The 25,814-nt window shown below is 39.1% G+C and overlaps 1 protein-coding gene and 1 long non-coding RNA gene across 5 annotated transcripts in view; one reads left to right on the forward strand and one right to left on the reverse strand.

Moving 5' to 3' along the window:
* Nucleotides 1-25,814, forward strand: part of LOC135254431 (utrophin-like) — a 120,435-nt gene that overhangs the window by 63,461 nt on the left and 31,160 nt on the right. For all 3 annotated transcript variants that reach the window (XM_064334580.1, XM_064334563.1, XM_064334571.1), the window contains exons 8-15: nt 175-235; nt 6,981-7,042; nt 9,837-9,911; nt 12,997-13,198; nt 14,179-14,264; nt 16,234-16,391; nt 18,366-18,532; nt 20,184-20,295. In XM_064334580.1, coding sequence (XP_064190650.1) covers nt 175-235; nt 6,981-7,042; nt 9,837-9,911; nt 12,997-13,198; nt 14,179-14,264; nt 16,234-16,391; nt 18,366-18,532; nt 20,184-20,295 — 923 coding nt within the window. The remainder of the gene's footprint in view (nt 1-174; nt 236-6,980; nt 7,043-9,836; nt 9,912-12,996; nt 13,199-14,178; nt 14,265-16,233; nt 16,392-18,365; nt 18,533-20,183; nt 20,296-25,814) is intronic.
* LOC135254446 (uncharacterized) lies at nt 16,633-22,791 on the reverse strand. Of its 2 annotated transcripts, XR_010329890.1 has the most exons (4): nt 21,990-22,791; nt 18,996-19,087; nt 18,581-18,665; nt 16,633-18,465 (listed from the first exon to the last, which is right to left on the reverse strand). It is a non-coding gene; the product is annotated as an uncharacterized LOC135254446 (long non-coding RNA). The 2 variants fall into 2 exon arrangements; XR_010329889.1 differs by lacking the exon at nt 18,581-18,665.

Consider the following 25,814-nt stretch of genomic DNA (forward strand, 5'->3'; position numbering starts at 1 on the left):
TCATCATCATCATCATCATCAATAAATATGTATAATAAAAATATACGTGAAATAAACATAAATATTCACATAATATAAACAGAACACCAGTATTAACACAAACTGTATATCAGTAGGTGGAAATAAATGCCAAATCATTTATTAAAACATGCAAAAACATGATTCTGTTCACAGCTTCTGTACAACTGCCATGGCAGAGGGCTGTGTCTCACAACGAGGTACCATACTACATCAAGTGAGTACTACATCATATCTGGCTGAGGGAATACATCACACCGTAAGTATGACTATGTTATGTGAATGAGTAGACATACGGGAGGATTCAATGATATGCATTCACATAAGACAAAAAGACCAACTCACCTTAACCCCCTCCTTTGTGCCACATTGTGCAACTTTGTGCCTATCAGACTAAAGAGCATGAGGACAGGGCGCTGACCGTTCAAGTGTCTGTTTCATTTAAAAGCCAAACTTTACAGTTGCCTTTTCCATATTTAAAACATATACTGCACATTTTGGAGTGAATTCTCTGACCCATTCCTGAGCATTTTGAAACTGGTCAGTGTATACAACCTTTACGCCCATTATCAGAAAAAAACCATCAGATGCACATGCCCTCGTCTCTTCCATAACTCACTTTAATGGTTTGGAACGAGAAAGAAAATAGGAGGCTATTTCATGAGAATGTTACAAGAAAAGAACAAAGGTTTTGTTTCCTTGTGTAAAGTGGTTCTCCTTTGGATATCCATGGAAACCTTTTGAGGAAAGGTTACCATGGATATTTCAGTGTCTGTATGACGCTTGACAGTAACCACGTAAGGGTCTTCTGGGGGGAAAGAAAAACGTCTATTGAGCTTGAGTGATGCAGCAAAAGACCAGCATTGAAAGGCTTTGACCCATGCACTAAAGGAATTTCAGCCTGTGGTTGCATGTGTGGTCTCTCAGAGGAAACAATACCAAAGTATGGCACAGAACGTCATACAGTGTTCTCACAACGCGAACAAATGAGCGTTTATATTTAGAAGGATCACCGCAGGGAAGAAACGAACCTTCTTTTTACTTTGAACCTCAAAAAAGGATTTTATTTCCTTTGATCAGTGTGCTATGCCCAGCTTATTGCATGACTAATTAAAAGGTGCTTGTGCCACTTGGCAAGGAGCTGAGAGAATAAAAAATGATGGGTAATCATTGGCAATTTATCATCCAGCATCCGTGTTAACATCTTGTTTCCTTATGGTAGTGCCTATTTTGAAAATCTCTCTCAACAACTGTTGTTTTAAGTGTTGTTACTTAAACAAGTTGCTAATCTAGTTATCCTTTTGTATGCACTTTTTAAAAATATTCATTTTTTTCCAAATTTGGAATGAAATGAAATAAAATGGAAATGGAATAGAATGGAATTTTAAAAAGTTTATTTGCCTGAACTGTTAATTAAGTTACTTCCTGAGCCTCCCCTACCTATAAATTTAGGCGAGTGTAAAGTACGTGCCTCCTCCAAAGGTTGTGGAGTGAAAAGTGGCGGTTTGCAGGACATACTTTGGCGGAGGCAAGTACTTTACACCTACATAATGTTAACTGTAGGCATCGGGAAGTGAGGAGTTACTCTTTCACCATGTGAAAGTGAACAGCTATGCTGAGTGAAACCTGTTGTGAGATACCGATCAGGTGGACCCAAATGCAGGACTCAGACACAGGAAATTCTGGGAATGCAAACCGAGTGGTTTATTGGGGAAGACGGGCAGGAGAAACGTAGATGGCAATAAGGATTCAGGTGGACGCGGACAGGAAGGCTGGAACGGGAGCTGAAGCGGGTCGGGCTGGCTGGATAGGACTGGACTGGACTGGGCGGACCGGGCTGAACTGGACTGGCAAGACCGGGCACGGCTGGACTGGCAGGACCGGGCAGGGCTGGACTGGCAGAAGGAGCTGGACTGGGAGGCTAGCGAAGGGCGGGCTGGAACCGGCAGGCACAGGAGGTAAAAAATAAAGACAGACAAGGAGACGGGACAAGAGACGAGCACGCAGACTGGGAGCACTGGGGAAACAAAGAGACAGACAACGGTTAACAAGGAGAGCAAAAAACACTGAAAGGGAATGAGGGAGCAGGCAGGCGAGCTAGGCTACGGCTGGGAGAATTTCCAAAATAGAATAAACCGAAATACGTTTCTTTTAACCGGACAGAGAAAACGCGCGACTGAACGGAGTGCGATCTGGCAAAGATCTGCGGGCGAACAGAGAATATAAACTGGGGGAAAAGCATGCGGAATGCAGCGTGACCAGGTGAGGGAAATCAGCTGAGGATTGGGAATTACAGAGCTGTCACAGTGGCACGCCTACTCTGCGGGGAGAGAACAAAGATGTGCGGAGAAACAAGATACACGAGGCAAAGACAAAAAACATGGGGAACGAGAGGAATATGACAAAACCGTTCCTCCCAGGGGGACAACAATTATACACCTGCTGCTTTTGGTGCTATAACCACACCTGACACTTCAAGATCAGGATGTGATACTTACTGTGGGGCAGGTCACTACATTCTATATTACTGAAAACCAGTGATTTAACAACACAGAGGCTATTTCTCTTCCTTTAATTCTCTCATTTGCAAATGACTTTGCTGTTATACAGGCTGTAAAACGTTCCTTTAAACTGGTCAGTAAAACAGCATATGAACCCGGAAGCAGCATAAGAAATTGTAAGCTCTTTAATATAATGTACAGTATAGATTATTTTTGTTATTTTTCACTGGAGCCACACAATGAGCATTAAAGGGAACTGTCATGCGTTCCATGAATAGGAAAGCATGAAAAACTTGAAATGTGCAGTATATCTGTTTGTTGCATCAATGTGAAATTCACTGGTCCTGTAGAAGTGGCATTATGAAAAAAAAACTAATATTTTTGTGTGAAAATAAACAACAATACACATACTTTAATGCATTTCTTGGCACATTGACAAATGTATTTATCAATCCGCAATGCTAGAGGCAGTTTAATTTGAGCTTGGTTAATAAAAGGCACATTTGGAAACTGTTCTTCCACTTTTACTGTTCATTGACACCTGGCAAACGCTATATTCTTTATAACATTAACTGCATTTTAGAAGGGTAACTTTTATGCTTACAGTTGTCAGATACAGACAAGTTATTTTAATGCTGCTTTTATTAGGTTGCATCTTTTGTAAAGCCAACAAAATAAAAAGCTAAAAATGAGAGTCTGTTAAAAACTAAGGCAAGATTAAGCAAGTAACATACAATAAATTATGCTAATTGAAATGTGTGTAATTTGAATTCACTTTCAAATGTTACAAATATATTTCAGTTCCAAACAACCCCCCTTTGTTTCTGAGGTTCTCTATTATTTATTTTAGCAATTCGTGAGCTGCATTAGCTATTAGACCGACTTTCGAGAGCATTCTGAAGATAAGAGGCGGACCACAATTAAGCTAAAACCTTGTGCTCAGTTAGAACTAAAAAAGAAATCTCAACATTTCAAAAAAACGATTGAAGGCTCATACCAAGGTCAGAAAAAAGAACTTGTGTCTGGTATAAATCCACTGTTCAACACTCAAACATTAAAAAGGACAAACGTCTGCACTGATGTCAGACTGCGACCTTCTCAGAGAAGAAAAGTGAGATTTCAATCAATCCACTGTGAAAACAGTTTCCTGCTCTTCAGTATGCAAACCCACTAATCTCTAAAGTGAGGAATGGCATATTAAATTTTGTAGAATTTTTTGTTACAGTTTTTATACAGTTTAATGACATGCCCTCCTCTTTGACTGTGCAGGCAGGAAATCTATGGCAAAGGCTCACTAACGTCAGGCAAAGCCAGGGGCCTGACTTGAAGCATTTCTGCTTTTTCAGATACAGACCCAGTATACTACTGCACTAAGGGTAGCAGCATTCTTCAAACAAGTGACATATGTTTAGGTTGACTTTGCTGTGCTGGCCTGAAATTACTTACTCAAATGAGCTATTCATATTATAAGGAGGCCTGACATTCAAGGGATTTAAGACTTGAAATAAATAATGACATGGTTCTTTTTAACAAGTGAATATACATTTTTACCTACAAAGTGAATGCCTAAAACTAAATACGACTTGTTTTTAGAGGCATGATAATAGTGTCATAACAGAGAGACAGAGTGACTGTGATGTGTCATACCAGAAGAGAGACTTTGTTATTTGAAACCTACTGTCAAAAGTGAATTTGTTACCCACTGATAATATGAAAATTTTAATTCCAGAGGAGCGGACTTTTCTATTCCAAAACTTTAACCACATTTACTGTCCCTCCAAATGAAAGACACGGTACTTATCAGAAATATAGCTAATATCATAATTCAGTGAGATACTGTGGTTTCTGCCTAATGCATTCCTGTTCAGAAGCAGGGTCACATGCCTGGTGGGACAACAAGGATGTCTCGCCCTTGAACAAGATTCTTAGCTCCATTGCTCAAGTAAAATGCTGTGTGAATAGTTAGTATTGTATATATTGAGATGGGGACCCTAAAGGATGTTTAACTGCATGCTATTCCTTGAAAAGTCAACATGCCTGACAGGCAGGAGCACTACACTGTCCTTTAACTGGATACATCCTCATGTCCTGACTCATTTATCACACCAATGTGGTAAGTGGGTAATTCCCAGGGGCAACAAGATTTTCCAGACCTGGGAACCAAGCCCTGGTCTCACACTCCACAGTGCACTGGAATGATCTCTTTGTCAAGGGCCCCGGCCATTCTTTGAATAGAATTAGCATGTTAACTATATGAAGCTTTTTTCATATAGTTGAGCTCAATTTAAAAACAGGCTACTGATTTAGCTGTGATGTATGGTTTGTGGGTATAATTTATATTACCAGAAAGTAAAATCCTGAAATAGGGACCTTAATGAGCTTAGGATGGCAAACACAAAAATGATTTTACGTGGTAAATGTCTGTTTAATTGTCTTATAGTGTGATTCTACTCCATTGGGAAAGAAGAATTGAAAGAGTGGGTTTAGCATATCCACACTCTACTGCCCTGGCTCATAACCCAGTGCTAGTCTTTATTTCATTAATTCAAAAACTAAAATAGATATAGACCAGCGGGTTTTTGTGATTCTTGGTCTCCTGAATTTTTCATTTTGTTTTTTTTTTTTGTCTCTGTAAGTGCATCCATTAACAAAGTGAGCAATGTAATTATAAATAAAAAATAAAAATGTATTTTGTGTCGGGATTCTGGTTCAGTGATGTTACTAAATTCCAATCAATTAAAAATGATGAGATACAACTATCCTGAGTCAGCACAGATAGAATTCATACCAATCTTTAAAGGGCAAGACACTTCAATCAATGCTACTAGCTTTACTTTGGAAAAAATGTATTTGATAAAAATAAATCAAGGTCAGATACATTTTTCATATCGTGACTTAATCTTGTCATATTGAAACCCCAAAGTTTACTCCTACTTTCTGAGATTTATTCACTTATTTTCACTTCTAAGAAAACATTTGGACTTCATACTCATACGACAGTATGTTTTATTCTACAGCAATGCATGCAAATAAGACAAAACGAAGTGAATTGGCTAATAAATATATTATCTTCTCTCTGTTTGGTGAGGTCCTAAATACAGAATAGCTGTGCTACTTTATAAAGGAAACAATGAATTTGACTAATCTATACTAACAGATAGTTGGATAAATTCTTAAATTCTTTATATGAAATGTCTATATTAACAGGACTAGATTAAAACAGCCTCTTTGAGTCTGAGCAAATCACCTCCTTTGCCATAGAAAACCATTGTCTGCATTATCAATATGGATAGAATGTTCTGCTCTCCTCACAGGTTCATTTGTATGAGTCAGCAGATAGTGAACAGCTCCAATAGAGTTCCAGACTCCAAAAATAAAGTGCAGGTACTACAACTGCACAGAAAAAACAGAACTAAAATGTGTTACAAACTTGCATTGTTGTTTCTTTCTTTCTTTCTTTTTTGTATATCTATGCTTACAACAATATATTTAAATTAGAATATTATTACTAGCAGTGGCTGGGAGATTATAAGAACGATACATCTTCTAATTTCTCTTCATCAATACTCAATAAACAACAGATAATTATTTTGTTTAACAATCCACTTATTAATCATAATTCTTACACCCATATATCTTTCAAGACTAGCAAAGAAAGAAAAGCTGAGACATTAACATACATTTTCTTATCTTAAAAATGAAACAATTTAACTGTTTCATCACAAAGCATTAATAAACAACAGCAATTAAACTACATAATGTTCTTATCGAGTGTCTTTCGTAACCTTAGGCTATATATAATGATAGTCTATGTACTAATGTTAACCACAAGAGGAAGCCATCTGCCTGTGAATAGTGGAGAACAAATATTTCAGTGCAGAAATATACTTTCACCTTGCAGTTTTACAGTAATTGTACCAAAGCAGGGAAATATTTCCTAATATTGATAAATTGGGCATAGACTATTACTAATTGTTTGCATTTATCAGGTAGGCTACAGCAGGCTATATGTGGGGCCTCATAATTCCCATTTTGCGGATAAATAAATAGCGTACACAGAATCTGGGTTAACCTTTGGGTGTCTAGTTACTCTGCGGCCGATAGGCGAGCAAACACTTCCTGGTGTGCGGGCTGCACGCAAGAGGGAGATAAGAGAGAGGGAAGAGAGACTCAAGACAGTGTCAAATGTGAGAGCGAAACGAGAATGCTGTTTGCCTTTTTATTGTTAGCTACGCATTTCTGTTGCACAGTATTGAATTACAGTGCTGGAAATTGCAGCTGAGACTTGTAATCCTATTATGCTATGGAGTTGTAGTCCTGTGATCCCTTCATTAACATTCAGAAACAATCACTAACTCATTGATCGATTCACTGACAGAGTGAGATCCCACCCCATTAATGACATTTCTCCTTCTTGGTTGAACTCTGCTAGTTACTGAATATGTATTTGTTCCCTTCCAGCCATGAGACCCAGAGCACCAGCTGGGACCATCCCAAGATGACAGAACTCCTCCATTCTCTTGGTACGGGTTTTGGTGGAGTGGTGAAGTGGTGGAATGTTGTACCAACCTGAGTAAGAAGAGATGCCCACCAGCTTCGGCGAGAAATCTACTGCAGGGGTCCCCAGTCCTGGTCCTGGAGAGCTGCAGGGTCGGCTGTTTTTCATTGTTACTCAACATAATTAATCAATTAGTTCAGTTGAAAACACGCCTCATTTCATCAGGCTTACCATTATGCAATACAAATACATTTTCCTATATATAGGAAGTCTCTGATTTATTTCAGTATAATATTGTAAAATATATAGAAAATTATATAATTATTTATCGATTATATATTGACAAATATACAAGAGAATCTGTGGCTCTCCAGGACCAGGGTTTGGGACCCCTGTTGTAAAGACTCACTTCAGACTGAACCTTAGCTAATTACATCTGCCTTGTTCTTTCAGATGAACTTTATCCTAAAAACATGCTACCATTTCATATTTTAGTAGCACTACTTGTCGCAGGAGGTTTCTAGGTAGGACTCAAGTGCAGAGCAGACTCGGGATGCCAGGTAAGTTATAGCACAAAAAAGACGTTTACTTTGAAACTCGAAAACAACAAACTGGCTTGTAACACAAGAAAACCACTCAGAGGAGATAAACTCAGGAAATCAACAGAAGAGAACTTGAACATGCAAAACACAAAGACCAAGCCAAGACAGACACTTAAATACGCAGAATACTAAAAATACTAACTGGTGAAAACACAGAACTAAATGAAAACATGTGTTGGAATGTAGATGAGAACCAATAATACAATTAAAACGCGAAATGATAAAACAGAGACAAATTTTTAAAAAACTATGAGGGTGACCTCTGGTGAGTTGCTGATCAATCTGTGGCGCTACTTGCCAAAAACAAGTTGTGATCCAGATTTATTTTGGAATTACATTTTTAGAATGGTTTTAAAAACTGGTCCTGGGGACCTCCCATGTTTGCAGGTTTTCCTTCCAGCAAAGTAAATTGACAACATGCATTTAAAGACTACAGCTTAGTTAACATTACAGTAGATGCTGGACATATTTTCATCTGGAGCACAAACCGACATACGCAGGTGTCTGAGTTTGGGATTGGGTAGCCTCATGAGCCAGTCTCTTTTTTCACTTCGTCCAACAGAGCCTGGCTGATGCCTTGACGTTCTAGGCATAAACGAAGGAGGCTACCTCCCAACCAATCAGAGTGCAGAGGGGCAGTGCTCCAAATGTGGTGATGATTTTGGCCAGGCATGGTCTGAAACATGCACCGGATAAACATTACCGGAGGCAAACTTTTCCACAGACCCGCATCAGTTTGCCACTATTTGGGGAAAATGGCTAACGTTAACGTCAGAGCACCGACCACACCATCAAGGTTTATCACCGAGATATGCAGAGTCTGCGGTTTGAGGTTAGATAATAAAAGAAACAAACACAATTTATTTATCGGCGATACGTTTATTTATTTAATTCCTTTTTGGTTCAACAATTCCACTTGCTCCTCCATTATTGATTGTAACAGGCAAAAAATCAAAACCATTGCTTCTTCTGGCCATTTTTCTCTGTATTTATTTGATAGCAGACTGCATACCGAAGGCCACGCTTGAAAAATTAGACTTTTGCCAAATCCCGTAGGCAAGCAAACAAGTACATCTCTGTTCGATAACAGCGCATCCAAACATACGCGCTGAAGGTCCTTCAACGAAGTCACGCCATGTATTTGACAAGTCAGTGATATAACAGAATTAAAATCGTCTTCGAATTTGTCCATAATTCTGTTTTTATCAGATAATTTGGGTAGTTTAGTCCGTTTCGCTGGTGTGTTTCAGTCGGGACTTGGATTTCAGCACACACGGAACAGAGGGAGTGCCGGGGGGGAGGGAGAACCAGCACACTGAGACAGACAGTTTGATTAACTAATAGGGAAGCTGCTGCTGGCTCCCAGCGGCAGAGGCTCCTCCCTTTTGCCCCAGACAGTACATGTGTTAGTCCAGACTAGGGATTGGGATTTTGGTATGAATACATGACTGCATGTTGTGTTTTATGTTGTTTGGTACAGGGGATCCCAGAATTTAATTTCCTGCTGCCCTAAAGTGGCCTCAACTCACCTATGAGTGTAAAATTAACAATTGGGTTTTGGGTGACAGGATCTTGTCAGAATGTGTCATGTACTGCACAAAGGCAGGCTGTAGGGATTGGGTGCAGTACATACTGTATATTCTGACATGACAAATCCCAAAAGCCGACCTTTGTGAGATACGATGGGCTTCTTTCTCTGAATGAGGAATAATGATATTACATTTATTTTATTTTCAGTTTGTTGCATCACAGGCAAATAAATAACCAATTAAAACTTATGAATCCGGGCATGAATGTATTCGTAACCCAAGCACAAAGACAAGAGCCCCCAATTTTTTGTGCCAAGGCTCTGTGCAGATTCCTTGATCTTACAATCATCTTTGTGACTTGCTAATATTGATCTGTATTTAACCACAGGTGGCCTAATTTATTTATGTATTTATTTTGAGACAATGAATATTATTAGAGTCTCTGCCTCAGATCTTCTTTAGAAGGTCCTGGATGTTCTTGAGGGAAGTGTTGTCCCTGCCATCCCTGGGATTGTACTCAGAGCCGGTGTTGCATTATGAAACGCAGCAGTCTTGCCTGTATGATTCTTTTCATGTCTCCAAGGTGTCAGCCATCTGGGCCGAGCAGCTGCCCAGATTGTGCGCCCTCTAGGAGGGTCTTTTCCCAGCATGCCATGTTTCTTATTTTGCTTCCTTCTCTCAACTCCAGCTGATTTGAATGGCGTGAGGTTCTCAGCCTACAGAACTGCCATGAAGAGCCGTAGGCTGCAGAAGGCTTTGTGCTGTAAGTCTCCATCAGAGGGCTCACTAGTTGTGGCATACCCAACCCTTGCAGGGGCCAAACCTCTCTGTGACATTTTCATTATGGATAATACTGTCAATAATATACAATAATAACACACTATTTCCACAGTTTAATACTATGTGAAGTTATTTTAGTCTCATCTTGTGGATTACATAAATATTGTGTGCAGTAAGTATGCAAACGTTTGTGCACCCATGATCAAATTGCATGTTTTATGAATTTATAAGTGAAAAGAATTGAATACGACCTCTGCAGGGTACAAACTTAAACATGACATATTTTTGCAAGTTTTATACACAATTACTATTTGTTTGAAAAAATAAAACAGCAAATGTAGCATGTGCACCCTTGCAGTTGACCTTTTCTTAGGTCTCAAAGTTGATTGACTTTAAGCCAGATGACAATTCCAGAGCTTATTAAATACTCTGACCCTTCTAACCTCTCAGAGTGTTGTGCTTACTCTCAACAACCACAGGCTCCAGTAAGCAGCTGACGGAGGACTTGAAAACAAAAATAATTAACTCTTATAGAGAAGGCTATTAGAATATCTAAATGCTTCCAGCTTGGAATTTCCTCTGTCAGAAAAAATCATTAAGAACTGGATGTTAAGGGAAACCCTTGAAGTCATGACAAGATGGTAAATGGTAAATGGACTGCATTTATATAGTGCTTTTATCCCAAGCTCTTTACAATTGATGCCTCTCATTCACCAGAGCAGTTAGGGGTTAGGTGTCTTGCTCAAGGATACTTCGACACGCCCAGGGCGGGGTTTGAACTGGCAACCCTCCGACTGCTAGACAACCGCTCTTACCGCTCTTACCTCCTGAGCTATGTCGCCCCTATGTCGCTCTGGAAGATCGAGAAAAATATGTGATAGAACTGCTCGTAGGCTGATCAAGTATGCAAAGCAAAACCTATATGCAATGGACCTGCAGAAATGTTTAGCTGACACGGAAGTGGTGGCTTACTGGTTCACTGTGCAGTGTTGCTCACACATAAATGTTCTGCATGGAAGAGCTTTCAGAAGGAAACTTTTCCCGCTATCACAAAAGTCAACATCTGAAGTATTCAACGCAACACTTAGATAAGCCACAGACTTTTTAGAACAAAGTGTTGTGAACTGATGAAGAAAATTTAACTCTCGAACCACCATATACATTTGGAGAAAAAAGGGAAGCATTTGAAGAAACAACACCTTGCCAACTGTTCAGCATATGAGTAGATCTATAATGCTTTAGGGTTGTGTGGCAACCAGAGACACTGTAAATACTGTGCAGGTGGAAGAATGGATTCAACTAAATAGAAGGGCTGTGCCCGACTCAGAATTTTTTTAGTCGAATCGGATTCGGCAGTTCAATATGACAATTTGACGATTAGTTTTATATATAAAGTTCTATAAGACTTTCTGGCAAAATAGTACATTGGCATGCGTTTCAGTGCTGATTTAGACCACGTTAACATAGTCAAGTTACAAGAACATTTTTTTGAGCATTTAAAATCAATAAATCCATTAAGACAACTGTAAAGTCACTGTGCATTAAAATTTACAGAAATATGACTCATTTAAGTTTGTTCTGTGCAAAAGTTGTGTGAACTTCTTTTCACTTTGAAAATAAACAAAACATGCCATTTAACCAGGGCTGACCAAACTTTTAGCACTATATATTACACATGATGAAACTGCCAGTTGCTGTGGCCTTAATGCAGCAGTATTAAAAGAAAGTAAAGCAACTGCTCTGATTGTGATCTTTTCAAGCAGGGTTTGCAGTTAAATTTACCACGTAATTAAATTAGGTAGGAAGCACACTTAAATGGCTAACTGAAATGGTAGCTAAATTAAACTAATAGCCACCTAAGCAGTAGGGCAGCTAACCTACTTCCTTTTCTTAGGCTCACATGGCAGGGACACCAGTGGCTCTATGGGAGCAGGTTACCTGCTTACATTGTTGTCAATTGTGATTGTACTACTGAATATGAGCATCAGCAAGATGTGAGAAGCCTTGGGCATGACCGTAAATTCGAACATGCACAGCGATGTTATTTTGTTTATAAACAATTATTTAAAGCAATTTAACAATTATAAATTGCCTGAGCAGAATCATTTAAAATGTAAATTTTGAGGACATAGACATGCTCTGAGATGCTGAATTTTTTCCTCTCAGAGAGGACAGAGATGGATTCTGAACACTCCAGTGCTGCTTTTCATAGAGCCAAACTGGACTTTTCTGCAGTTCAAATTCATGATAAAATTGCCCCTGGATCCAAATGAACACTGAAATAAATCGGGTGCCTGGCAGTTGGAGACAGGAAAGACAATCATCTGAACTGAAGGACCTGGGGTTCAGTATGGTTCAGGGACCAGCTGTGTTTCTACTGGCACAACCCCAGCTATCACAAAACATTTTTGCAACTTTTTACAACAGTGCAGCAGGGTTGTGGTAAATTGACTTGCTGTGCTATGGTTTTATTATTTTTATTATTTGATCACCTCTCAAACTGCAAATGCTTTGTATTTAGGCCAAGACAAGTACATATTTTTTTGTTTTTCAAGTAACCTTTCCAAGTTGGAATATTGTTTTGCACTAACTGGGAAGGAACATTTTTCTATTTACATGGCAGGGCAGAGTGGGAAATCCATTAGTAAACCTGAATTATTTTACACAAAAACTGTCTGAGCCAGAAAAAAAAAAAAAACATACAGAAAAGCTGAAATAGTACTTGAAAACAAACCATCCCTTTAAAGCTGTGTGAATTTTGAAAATTCCCAAAATGAGAAATTTATGTCATGTGTGTTTATTTCTGTTTGTAACTATTCATAGCAATGCATATTATTTTAGAACTATTCAGGTACCTCTGAGCAAATTTGCGCTGCACTTATGCACCAGACCTATACAGTATGTTATGAATTCTCAGGGGGGAAATGTTCTTTTTCGCTTGAAGTGATTGTGACTCAAGTGTTTCAGCCTTTGATTGAGTGTGGCTCTAGCCTTTTAGCCCTGAGGGAGAAAATGCAAGGAAGAAAGGAATTACAAGTGAAGAGAACATAATTATCTTTTTTTCTCAGTGGATTTGCTGGGGCTCAGCATGGCTGAGAAGATCTTTGAGCAGTATGGACTCACGTTGAACAACCAGCTTCTGAGTGTGCCTGACGTCGCCCACTGTCTGACCTCCATATACGACCTGCTGGAGTGGAACCACAAGGACCTGGTCAATGTGCCCCTGTGTGTGGACTTGTGCCTCAACTGGCTCCTCAACCTCTATGACATGTACGTCTCTGCTGCACAGTCCAGTCGTTGTGTGTGTGTGAGAATGAGTGGGCGAGTTAGTCCATTTGTGAGTGAGTGGGTGAGTGAGTAAGTGAGTGTTAACTAAAGGTTGAAAAGGGTGTCCTATTTCTACATTCTTCAATTTTTCTAAATGTTTAAAAACTTTAAACTCTTCTCCTTCAGAAAATATTTGTTTGGGTCACAGCCCACTCAAAGTTATGCACCCCATTTGCTTCTTTATTCCATACACTTCGGCTTCTTTCAAGTTGTTACATCAGTGTTTTTCAAATATGTATTTTTGAAGGTAAGAAATGTACCAGATTAATTCAAATCCTATTTCCAAGTATCCATTCCTATTGGGGAAATAAAGATGATCAGATCTTTTCAAATTCCTAATTATGGAATGTTTTTTCTTATTTGGTAAAATTTTAAGGAGGACATTTAGAAAATTTTATCTCTAATGCTTTATAATTTGAAAAAATTTAATTCAATGCTTTATTATTTGGTTTTCTTTTTTTCGTGTTTTAATATATGTATATCCACATGTATTTGCTCATTGCACATGTGCGCACATGCACATACGTTTATTATTATTATTATTATTATTATTATTATGTATTCTGTGTTGTTTTGTGTTTTTCTTCTTTCCTTAATAAATGTTTTTGTTTTGATGTAATATTGTGAACAATATTTTTTCCTACTTAGGTAGAGGCTGTGAATAAACCCTTTAGGGTTTTCTGCCTGCCCCTGCATCATATACTGTGTAGTATGTTCCTTATGACTTTTTAAAAATTGTGCACATAAATAATCTACATATTCTTAAAGAAGTATAGTTTCCCCTTTGTTATCTCAGCATTTTTTTTTAAGGAGGGAGTTCACTTTTTAAACTGAATGTCACAGGAGTGGAGCCTGCCCACCAGTAGATTGTGGTGGTAATGCCCAGTAACACCTCTTCATGAGCCCTCCCTCTTTTCTCACAGAGGTCGAAGTGGGAAGATTCGAGCACGTTCTGTGAAGATCGCCGTACTCTCTCTGTCTAATGGTCATCTGGAGGACAAATATAAATGTAAGTACAAAAGCAGATCAAGGGGCAAGATGCACTACTGTGATGAATCAGCGCTAAACAAGGTTTTTGCATTCTCTTACAGTACGCTGTCTTTGAATGAGTGATATCAGTGTTGAATTCCACTGATTCCAGACTTAACTCATAAATGTAGAATATGAATCAGGCCTTTGAAGTTCATAAGTCATGTTGAGGTTTAGTCGAATCCATCATAAAATAAGTGGCACCATTGCTTGGTTGTCGAGCCCCAAAATGCAAGTGTGAATGGGGCCTGTGAGTGTGAGAGAAGTGGCTTAGCTCTAATGGTCAAGATCAAAATAAGAAACGTCTTAAAAACCATTCTGATTTGGAGAAAGTTTTTTTATTTGGTGCTCTGCTGTTCACCGACGAAATGCTCCTCTTATCTACACAAATTAATAAGAAATCTTGAAGCAGGGTTTTTTTCCTAACTGTTCAGTCTTAGAGTAAAGCCAAATAGGCACAAGTTGGAAATCAATGGTGGCAGGACTATTACAGTATATGAATGTTTCATTAAGATGAAATGTATTAAATTTTATTTTGTTTTTTACATTTTAAGTTGCCCATCATCACTATTTACACACATTTTCTTTTTCAGCTTTGTTATACAGTATCCCCACCATCCATTTGTCACCAGCTTAGTCCTTAGCTGACTTTAGACCCAGGTTTTAACTGGCAGTATAATGTAGCAGCACTGTATTATTAAACAGACAGTATTCTAGTGATCATTTTAGTTTATTGGAATAATAATGCTACACATTATTCAGATTTTTTACACAAATGTATATCTTTATGAAATAATTATTAAATACTCTTGTAACAATAGTAGCATAAAGTTATAGTATATGTGTCTAAATTAACAAGTTATTTGAAACTCAGGTATTTCATTTTTGCTTGCATTTCTCATTCATTATGACATATTTCCATTCTGACCTTGCAATTTTATTTTTATGTTGGTTTTATGGATTTTATGATATATCCACAAGTATGTGCATAAACTTGAATATATAAATATGCAGCAACACTATATAAACAATGTTTTTGGCTTTGAGATATTTAGAAATATATTTGTAATATATGTTTACTGCTGCACCATATAGTGACTGTGATTACATTTTTTATGAACATTCAAATAAAAACCCAGAAGCAGTATAGTGTGCCGTGATAGCGATCGAACAGCAATAAGCATTAAAGTCCCCTTTTAAAAGAAAAGTTTCCAACCTACAATCAAGAATAGCAGTAGAGTGCTATGGGTTTATGCTGCACAGAGATAATACCAGTGCAGCAAATTCACAACTAGACTCTTGCCAATGCCATTGCACTGATGCATATCCAAAAGATATTGCGGCAGTTGCTAAATGTGCTCATTTAATGTAATCATAGATTTTAGGCAAGAGTCCCCTTTGATCAATCCGTTTGCTACTGGTGCGAGCAGGACCTTTCTTAATGTGCAATTGAATGCTTGGCTAGACTCTGTCACTTGTGGAGACAGGAGCTGTCAGCCTGGGTTTGCTGTTCCCAATGGTACTTATTGCATTTTAAGGATTCTTCCCTGCCCTGAGAGCACACTACCCACACACTGCTATAAATAAACCAACAGGGTCATAGAGCAAAGAAAGACACTAAAGTTCTATGTTCTGAGAAATATGGTCGTGGGAAGGAAATACAGTTGTGAGTTATCTCATTGGGGCAATGCAGAACTACCACCAGTTTAGATGGTTTTTAGCCTGGAGAAAGAAGATCTCACTGTGTGTGTGTTTTATGTATGCGTTTGTGTTTGGGTATTTGTGTGTGGCACGCACACGTTTGTATCCATGTATTTGTGTGTGCGGATGTGCATGTGTGTATGTGGGCACATATGTATACATTTCTGTGCCCCTGTGTGTGGGTCCATGTGGGTGTGTGTGTGCATGTGTGTGTACACGTGGATGTTGCATGGTGTACGTTGTGTCAGATCTGTTCCGACAGGTGGCAGCGCCAGCAGACACTTGTGACCCTGGAGGGCTGGGCCTGCTGCTCCACGACGTTCTTCAGATCCCGAGGCAGCTCGGAGAGGCCACTGCCTTTGGAGCCAGCAGCGTCCAGCCCAGCATACACAGCTGCTTTCAACACGTGCGTGCAACAATGTATTGTACCGTACCACACCACTGTACCAGAACAGCACCTCACCTTACCAGCGATGTGTCTCACTGTAAACACCACATTGAGGATTTAAACTCATTCATATAAGGGAAGAAGAAAAGTAAAGAAGCAAATCCATTCTTCGTCAGCAGTATATAGTAAACTTTCAACAGCATGTTGCTATATTTGCAAGCTAACTCTCATAGTGAGTATGTCAATTGTTAATTTCAAGTTTATTATTGCTTATTTTCTTTTATTAGACACAAAATAAGCATTTTATGGTTGTACAGGCTGCATGAATCAAAAATGTTAAGGTAATTCCGGTTCAGTTTATCCTACAAATTTTCAATGGATATCTATGTCCTTACATTTCTGTTAAACCTCTTTGGCACATTTCCTTTCATGCAGAAATCAGTGTTTTTGTTTCAGGATTGAATATCTACTCTATTTTGGCCCAGTTTCTTGCAAAAAAGCTCAATACCGAGCAAAAAAATATTGAAGTAACTGCTTGGCAGTCTTTCTGGTAATGTAATATAGGTGTTTACACATGTACCCATTGGCACAGGATAAATAGCATTCATAAGAGCTGTTCATTCATACTAATCAAATCAAATGCACAAAACCAGTTTTAAGAACTTCAGGCAAGGGTGAAACAATTTCACGACAGTGGACAATAGCATTTTGGGTATTACAAAGTAAATCAGAAATGTAGGCTTTTTCAGATAGTTTCATATGGATTTGGCTTGCTTTCTGAGGGGATGAATGGTAAAGATTAATCCACAACACAATTATTTTTTTACTCTCAAAATACACCACCCCTTTCTTTTACTAGGTTTTCTTGCAGTCTGACTATGCTTCCAGAACTGTGTGCTGTATCCAGCTAAATTAACACTATTTCTCTCCCCGCTCCAAAAATATTCTGCTGATGCCATTAGTGACGAAGAGACACTGACATTGTGGACATCAGCAGTTTAATAGTGCATTTATAAACAGGGATGGCAGTTCTGCCAGGGCCCTTGGAGCCGGCCGGCCGTGTGCTGTAATGTTTTCCTCCCGTCACGGCGAGGTGCATTTTATTTAATGTACCATGTGATGAGAAAGGGAGGGGAACCGATCATCCGGTGTTTTATGTGCCTGTCATTATCAATCCATAACTTTAGTGATAGGTCTCTGATATGGGGACGGAGAGAAACAGAAAAGGTGGCAATGACGGTGGCAGCGCTGCCCTGTGTGGACAAAAATAAGCCTTCGCGCTAATAAGGTTAGCTGCGCCTGTTTAAATTCTGACAGAGACGTCTTGCCATCCCTCGCAGTGGAAAGCAGAAGCAAGCGTGTAAGTTGGCTCAATCGAATTGAGAATCAGGTGGCATTGCAAGCATTAACTGCAACCTGTCAATGGCAAAGGTGATACAAATGATGATGTTAATTTGGGGCTAACAGCCAGCAGATTTCATAATGTTAAAATCAACAATGAAGAGTCATAATGCTCAGTAGTCAGTAGTCAAGAATGGTGTTGTAGTTTGCTCCCAGATCTAATGCTAGATATTTTGGAAGTTCAAAATTTAGAAGTTCTCCTGAGGAGTTCACTGGAATTGTAACTTTTGTTGCTGGTGGAACAAACGCCTTGACTCATCCCTTGTTATCAGTGCAGTCGGACATCTGTTTAGCAAAGGCATGAAACCACATTTAGAGTGCAGCTGATGATTATGCTTGACAATCAACACCTGCATTTACAGTTCAGTTTTCCTCATAGCTGAGCTGAATGTGAACTCCAGTTCTCTGAAAGTCTTTAAAACTGGACTAAGTGATCTGGTATCATGTTCTTCACATCTTTTTTCTTGGAGAGAGTGTAATCTAAAGAATAAAGCCTTTTAATTAGCTTCACCCGCTGTGCTCTAGTTGATCCCGGTGGCCGCAGGATGTGAAGTGAGCTTGTTTCCTGTGTGTGGCTCCACCCCCCACCAGGTGAACTGCAGGGCAGAGCTGGACCTGGGGCACTTTGTGGACTGGATGCGCTTGGAGCCCCAGCCCGTGGTATGGCTGCCAGTCCTGCACCGCGTAGCCGCTGCGGAGACAGCAAAACACCAGGCCAAGTGCAACATCTGCAAGGACTGTCCCATAGTGGGCTTCAGGTACTCCAAGCCCCAACCTCCAAAGAAATATACATAGGTGACTCTCACAAGATGATGGTCAGGTTACTGTCAGTGGTTGTAAACTGTTGTTGGATCAAGGAGTGCTGTGGTGCCACTGGGTTTAAGCTGAATTCTGAGAAAAATACTGTTATTACAAAAAAATATTACACAATACCATATTGTATGAGATATTTAATTATTTATCTGTAATAAGCGTGTATGATTTTCAAAATACATGTTCATGCATCCATTGTACTGCACCTGACTTAGCTCAGAAGCTTTTTATTTACAGTATAGTCCCAAGTTTTTCTAGCAACATTAAAAAAATATTCAATAGTAACAAATGCAAATCATGCATGAATTATAATGACATTAAGCCTATGACATGCAAATGAATACAGTTTGAGTTGTGATGAAAATGCTTTCATTGGTGCAAGTAGGGGAAAAAAATCAGATATATCACCTTTTAGGCAATATCAATTTGAGGTGCCACATCTCATCAGGGTTGGGCTATGTGGGACTCCGGGGCCTGATTCCTCTCAGAGCACAGACTGTCTGGGGAAAGGAGAGCATTGATGAGTGGAAATTAGACCACCTTTCACTTAATCTCCCGGGGCTGCTTCCCACAGTCCATCAGCGCTGCCTCGTTTCACTATCTCCACAAAAATCTCTTTATTTTAATCTCTATTTTATATATCTTCTGATCTGGAATCATACTAATCCCCGTCCCATTGTGCTGTGACATTTCAAATCAATTTGGGAATGCACGCATGGCACCCGGGGTTGTTTCTTTTAACTCCACGGTTCACCAGTTGAGCTACCCAGCAATTCTTTCAAAAGCTGGCACTTTCTGCACAGTGGGCATATGGTACCCAGATCGCCCAGAGCGGTCGTTCTCGTGTGCTGAAGTGGAGAAGACTGACAAGGTGGCCAGAATCCAAATCCTCCCTTTATAATGAATACCACAGCCAACTGCACACAGGCCCAAGGGTCTCATAGACACAGCTGGCACTGAATCTGTTTTTATTTCATTCCAGAGGAAAATGCTCAGAAGACTTGAGCTTTAGGTCAGTGCTTCCCAAAGTGTACTTTGAGACCCACTGAAGGGTCCTGAGATGGGGCTGTGAAGTATGCGTGAAAAAGTCACGTTCAGTTTATTGTACAAATACGCAATGTTAATTGTATTCTGTATTCAGTATTCATATAGGTTCTGATTTAATAAGGGGTGGTTCACAGAGAATGTATTTGCTAATTAAATGGGTCATGGGTTTGTACAGTTGTACAGGCATAGCTATTACATATTTGAGCTGGAAATCCTGAAGGCATTGTATTTAACTTGGGTTCAAATGCCAGCACTAAAAAAATTACCTGTCTGTGCTTTAATGTTAAAATACCGTATTAAAGGGTCTGTATCTGTCAAATAAATATCCTATGTAAAATACTGTATAGAGATTTATTCCAGCTTTTTTCCATAGAGTGGGAATAAAACCACTGGGTACATCAAAAAGCAAACTTTTTCAATGAAGTTTTATTAATTAAAAAATGGAATAAAGTGTCTTTTGACACAAAAGCTATGGGATTGAGCTGTTGGCTGGTGGGAATCAAAGGGAGCCTTCTTGAAAATGCTGTGCACATGCTCTGGTCTTTGCAGGTACCGCAGCCTGAAGCACTTCAACTACAATGTCTGCCAAGCCTGCTTCTTCTCTGGACGCACCGCCAAGGGCTACAAGCTGAGCACCCCCATGGTGGAGTACTGCACACCGGTGAGTAACCCCCAACCACAGGGAAGCCCCCCCCCTCCCCACCTCATAACTCCGCTGCCCAAATATAAAAAACAGTAAAAACACAACAAAATAAAACTGGGGGAAAAAATTGGACCTCTGTGTCTTGCTTTTTCAAACAGTACATTTTAACTGGCGAAGATGAACTTACACAGCACAGCACAGCAATTTACACAGCTGGGTTTTAACTGAAAAGTTAATGTGCCTACTCAACGCAACAGCAGAGCATCAAGTTTTATTTTCAAAGTTGTGAATTACACACTATTCATTTTTAATTAGTCATTCAACGAAAGCCCTACATCTTCAGCAAACTAATCTGTTAATTCAGCACGACTTACTCAGTAAAAGTAGCCTCCTTTCAATGCATGAATATGTATTTTGTTCAGCCCCGTGCTCTGTAGTAGTAGGCCTTACTCTAAGTTGGGACGTGAACATGATTGCAAGATTGTTCCTTAACTGTTTTGGTGTAAAACACAATAACAAGAAAACATCTGTTTCAGTAGGGTACTTGTATTTTAGGAATCTTAAATCCCTGTCCAAATCTGCATTTTCACAGTGTAATAATGATCATTTAAAGCAAGACTGAAAGATTGTTATTGTTTTGTTGTAAAATAGTGTTAAATACATGGCAAGTTAAAGAGAACAGTGAAGTATATCCCCCATGAACTTGTGCCAGTTTTTCTTTCTCCCCCTCCCTAATGTTTTATTACCTCTCTAAAGAGACACCAGTAAACAAAGCTATTCAGTGTGTCAGAGCCCAACGTAGCCATGCCACACCACAGGGCCATGATTGTGTGGCGGGGAAATTATGCCCGCCTTGTTGGGGTGAATATAGTGCTCCCTTACCTCGGACGACTGAAGTAACTAAAGGATCTGAGTCCCCGTCCCCAGTACAATTAGCCTCAGTACCTACGTGTGTAGATATGTCTGTGCCTATCTTGCTGAATGAAGTGGTCAGGATGAACACTAGTAGATGTGGCGAGGTGGGCTTCAGGATTTAACTCTGACACAGTGGCGACCTGAAGTCTATAATATATGCTTAACTCACTTATAGGGGTTAGATAAAGCATAAACCCTCCCTCCCCAGATCTAGCAGGATAGGTGAGACGCCCCCACTCCAAGGTAAGTCTAAACCACAAAACACGAGATGTTAGTTAACCTTAAAATAACTCAAATATTTATTTTCTCAAATAATATACTCTTTTATGAATTTCTTTTCTTTCCTCTTCTTAGCAAATTGGTTATTTTCTTTTTCAAGATAAAATCAATGAATTTACAATTATTTCAAAACAGAAAAACAATAATTCACAATATGAATTACTCTTCTTTCATAGTAATAATCTCTTCTCACAGTATCAGCAGTATCGAAACCAACAGAAAATAGCTATTTACACTTCAAAATGGATTCACAGTATATATGAAATAGTTCACTTAACAAAACCCTCTTTTATGAAGTCCATGAAACTATTTTCATGTTTGTTTTCTTTCAGTCCATATTCCACTATTGTAAACAAAATTCAGTAAACCCCACAATAGGAATATTCATTTTTAAACACAAAATATGGTATCAACCACTCATTTAAACTTATTCTATTCAATAATAGTAAACCTATTACAATAAAGGATAGTAAACTTATTACCTCTCTTAATGAATAATAAAGTTTTGATATAAATACCATTCTGTAGACTTGAGATGAGATGAGTCGCTGGGAGATGTCTTTGGATGGCAGGGAACTTCTCCTCTTCGATAGAGTTCTAATGAACGATGGATGCTCCAGTGTGCGTGTGTTTCACACTACGGCGCAGTTCAATCTATCTCCCTCGATTCCTCCGTGTGTCCAGATCACCGGTAACACTCGCTACTCCTCAATCCAAAATGAATGCACAGTTCCGTATTTTTCTGTGATCGTCTTTAAACTGTATTCGCCGTCTTCCAAACACTTTAACGTTAACGATCACAACCTCAATAAACGCACTCACTGGGAATTACCATGCGCGTACCGCATGTAACGTTAATGGCGAGGTACAATGGAACTGAAACTTAAAACACTACAATACCAGCTCTTAGGCAACGGTGGTTACTAAACTTTAGCTTTTCAAAACGTCTGCCCAGAGAATACACCTTTGCTACTCTCTTCAGCAATGTAATTTGTCTCCTCTTGAAACTCACGGCACTGACGAAGCCTCTGTTGCTTTCAGTCCATGTCCATTTCTGAAACGAATCCCGCCATTGCATCTGATAGCACAAGTTATCCACAGCAGCCGCGAAGAGAGCGCTCTGTAACTTAAACGCACGTTAAAACAACAAAGAGAACACGTAAACTTTGGCAAAGCTGTCCGTTTTGATATACGTTTCCTTTTTCAAGGTTTACTTTAGCTAAAGTCTACTTTTTTATCCCACAGGAAAAACGTGATTTCACTCGTGATCCACCATTTTCTCTTCTCTCCGCGCACTTCTTTAGACACCCTCAGTGAAGCTGATACTGGACTCTGATAGGCTTGTTCTCGAACTACAGTCTAGCTTATGATAGGACAATGTACCTGTCCATAATAGTCTCACTAAATGAAGAACGAGAATGAAAGAATAATTGGGATGGCAGGTATGCCATCCCGCCAAGTTACGCCTTGGCGGGGGCATGCCCCATACCTATACAGCACTGAGAGTTTGGCAATTTTCAGGGTTCCCCACAGAAATAACCACAACAGCCACAGACACTCAGCCCTTAAAAACATTAAATTCTGTACATTCTCACCCCATTTCAACAGACAGAATTCATAAAAAACTTCACATGTCCACACAATGAAGCCCCAAACGAAGGTTATTTTGCGTTTTCTCCTTCTTCTCATTCTTATTTTTCCTGTCGCCTATCCCACTAACAACATGTCTCCCCATTGCACATTTCACCGACACCAGCGACCCAATCAAAATACCCATACCTTTTTACTACGAAACATATCCAGTTTAAACAGCTAGTCTGCCTGTGGCCTAGTGGGCAAGGTTACAAGGTCTTGGGAACATGGGGTCCTAGGTTCAAGCCCAGCTAGGAACATGTTTCTTTAACCTGCTTTTACCCTCACTTATAATTGTCTACTACTTCTCAATTATTGCTTTTGCACCTACCCACCGTTCACCGAACGTATACACTGCATTATGACGTACCATCTGCATGTTCAGTTATTAACTGACTACAATATTGCAAATCTGTGCTAACTGGCCTGTGTTCTTCTTTAAAACCATGCTTATGATATTTCACGCATTGCATAGCTATGTCATGGTGCTGCACTAACAAAGTCACAGACTGGTAAACCTCCAGTTGAAGGATTGAATCCCGCATCGCCCTCAGGCAGATAATTTCCTCTTTTACACTAACATTTTATTACGCTTATATTTGCTTTACCAAAACTCACTCACGGCCACCCATATCCATTTCATGATGGCAAATGTATTCCTTTTATTAAAAAGTTACACCAGTTCACCATTGTGCCATTTCTACTAACTATATTTCTTCATTTGGCTACCATACAAAACCTTCTTGTCAGCAAATGCCATGTTTCTACATTCATGTTACCTCGCCCTGTTCTCTATCTAGCCACATACAAACAATTACTACGTATGCACGTTCTGCAACTCCCCATTAAAACATTACATTTCAAATCATGACTCACTCATAATTATAACTACTAGTACTGAACATGAGAAAAGCACATCAGTGCAATAGATTTCACACGTTACTTAACCCTCCACTTTAACGACTAAGGCTTTATACCGACTATTATATATACCATTCGATAAGAAAACTAAGCTCGCTCATGGTCACTTCATTTACTTTGCACTATAGTCTGTGATCATGTCAACCTTAACCTACATGCTCATTCTGCTAAAAACATATTGTTTCAACCAGGCAGTTTCATTATTTCTCCTAATTTCTCTCACACTGTTGTTATTTTCTCATATGCAAAGCCTGCTGGGACATATGCATCTGCTCCTATTCTCCACTATCAAGTTCTCCGGTTCTAGCTTAGCAAAACAGCTAAGAGGATTCCTACCTGCAGATAAGCCTATCAAAATACCTTATAAACCTTACAAACACTAAAAGTGCATCTCCACGAAATAACAGACAACGGAGCACGACAGAAGGGTACACAAGTTGTGACCTAGGGAGCTCTAATTCTACGGGCTTGCTGATTCTTTTTTCAATCAAGGCTCTGGCCATATTTCACCTGCGTTTCTGATGCGTTTACACTTACGCCACCACACCCTTTGTCACAGCCACTGTTTTACATATATAGCAAACTGAAACTGCTAAACGGTACACGCTCATCAGACTGTACAAATTCACACAAGGATAGCCATAATCCACAACCGTTTCTTACAGGGTCACTTCGCATTTGTATTGTATGTATGTATTTCGCTGCCCAGCCTTTCTGTTGCGTGAATGATTGTATGTTTCTTGGTATAAATGTCTGTTCATAAATGTGAATGTAACATGCTGCGAGGGAAATGTCCCCATGGGGATAAAGAAGTTCTCTATGTATGTATGTACAGTATGTATTTTACATGCAGTATTTATTGTACATAGCAAATATACAATAACTTTTACATTTACTCAAATTCAGTTCAGAAGCAAGTATAAACGTATGTTTTCTGGAGAAATATGCTTCCTGTAGTTACTCACCAGCAGTTTTCTACATGAATTTCAATGTGTTCAATAAGGCAATTCAAAATATTTGACACTTTGATCTGACACAAAGTTTACATGACATTGTAAAATGGTAAGATTACAAAACACAGGGCCAAGTGACTTGAAAGAATTAACAAAATATTGGGTAGCATTGCTTTGGAATACATCTTATTTAATTTTGGTGAGGCAAGACAGCCTATATTGTTTGTAGTACCGTAACTTGGCGTCATTTTGATATCAATACTTTTAATGGCAGGCCTGGATTTTGGCAGTCTGAACGAATGAGTTATAGATGGTGTATGTCTTGTATGTGTGAGTAACTTGCCATTATTGTACGTTGAAAACGTGTTTTTTATTAGATAAAATATTCATATCCCTTACAATTGCTTTTACTATATTTTGCAGGACAGCATTTAAGCTGCCTAAGCAGCTATATTTGATGCACAAGCCCTAAAATGGTAATGAACTTTGGACTCCATGCACTTGGCATTTGATTTTTCCCACATACAGCATTTTTCTGTGTAGTGGTGTTATCTTAATTTTGGGTGTAAATGGTAATGTTGTTTAAGCAACTTAAGCAGAAGGGTGGAAGTTCAACTGCCAGCAAACAAAACATTTTGGGAACATTCCAGTTAGATTCCCATTTTGAGATGTGGTGAGAACATTCCCAATACAGTTTTTGTTTTTATTGCTGCAAATAAATTCTCTCAAAGAAACATTCCAGACATGTCACATACAAAACCTACAGGTAATCCCTGATGGTTAACTTTGAAGTTTGTCATAAAACATGAGCCCTTTCCGAATGAGAATGTTGAATGT

Source organism: Anguilla rostrata, chromosome 1, assembly GCF_018555375.3.
Source record: "Anguilla rostrata isolate EN2019 chromosome 1, ASM1855537v3, whole genome shotgun sequence".
Classification (NCBI taxonomy): domain Eukaryota; kingdom Metazoa; phylum Chordata; class Actinopteri; order Anguilliformes; family Anguillidae; genus Anguilla; species Anguilla rostrata.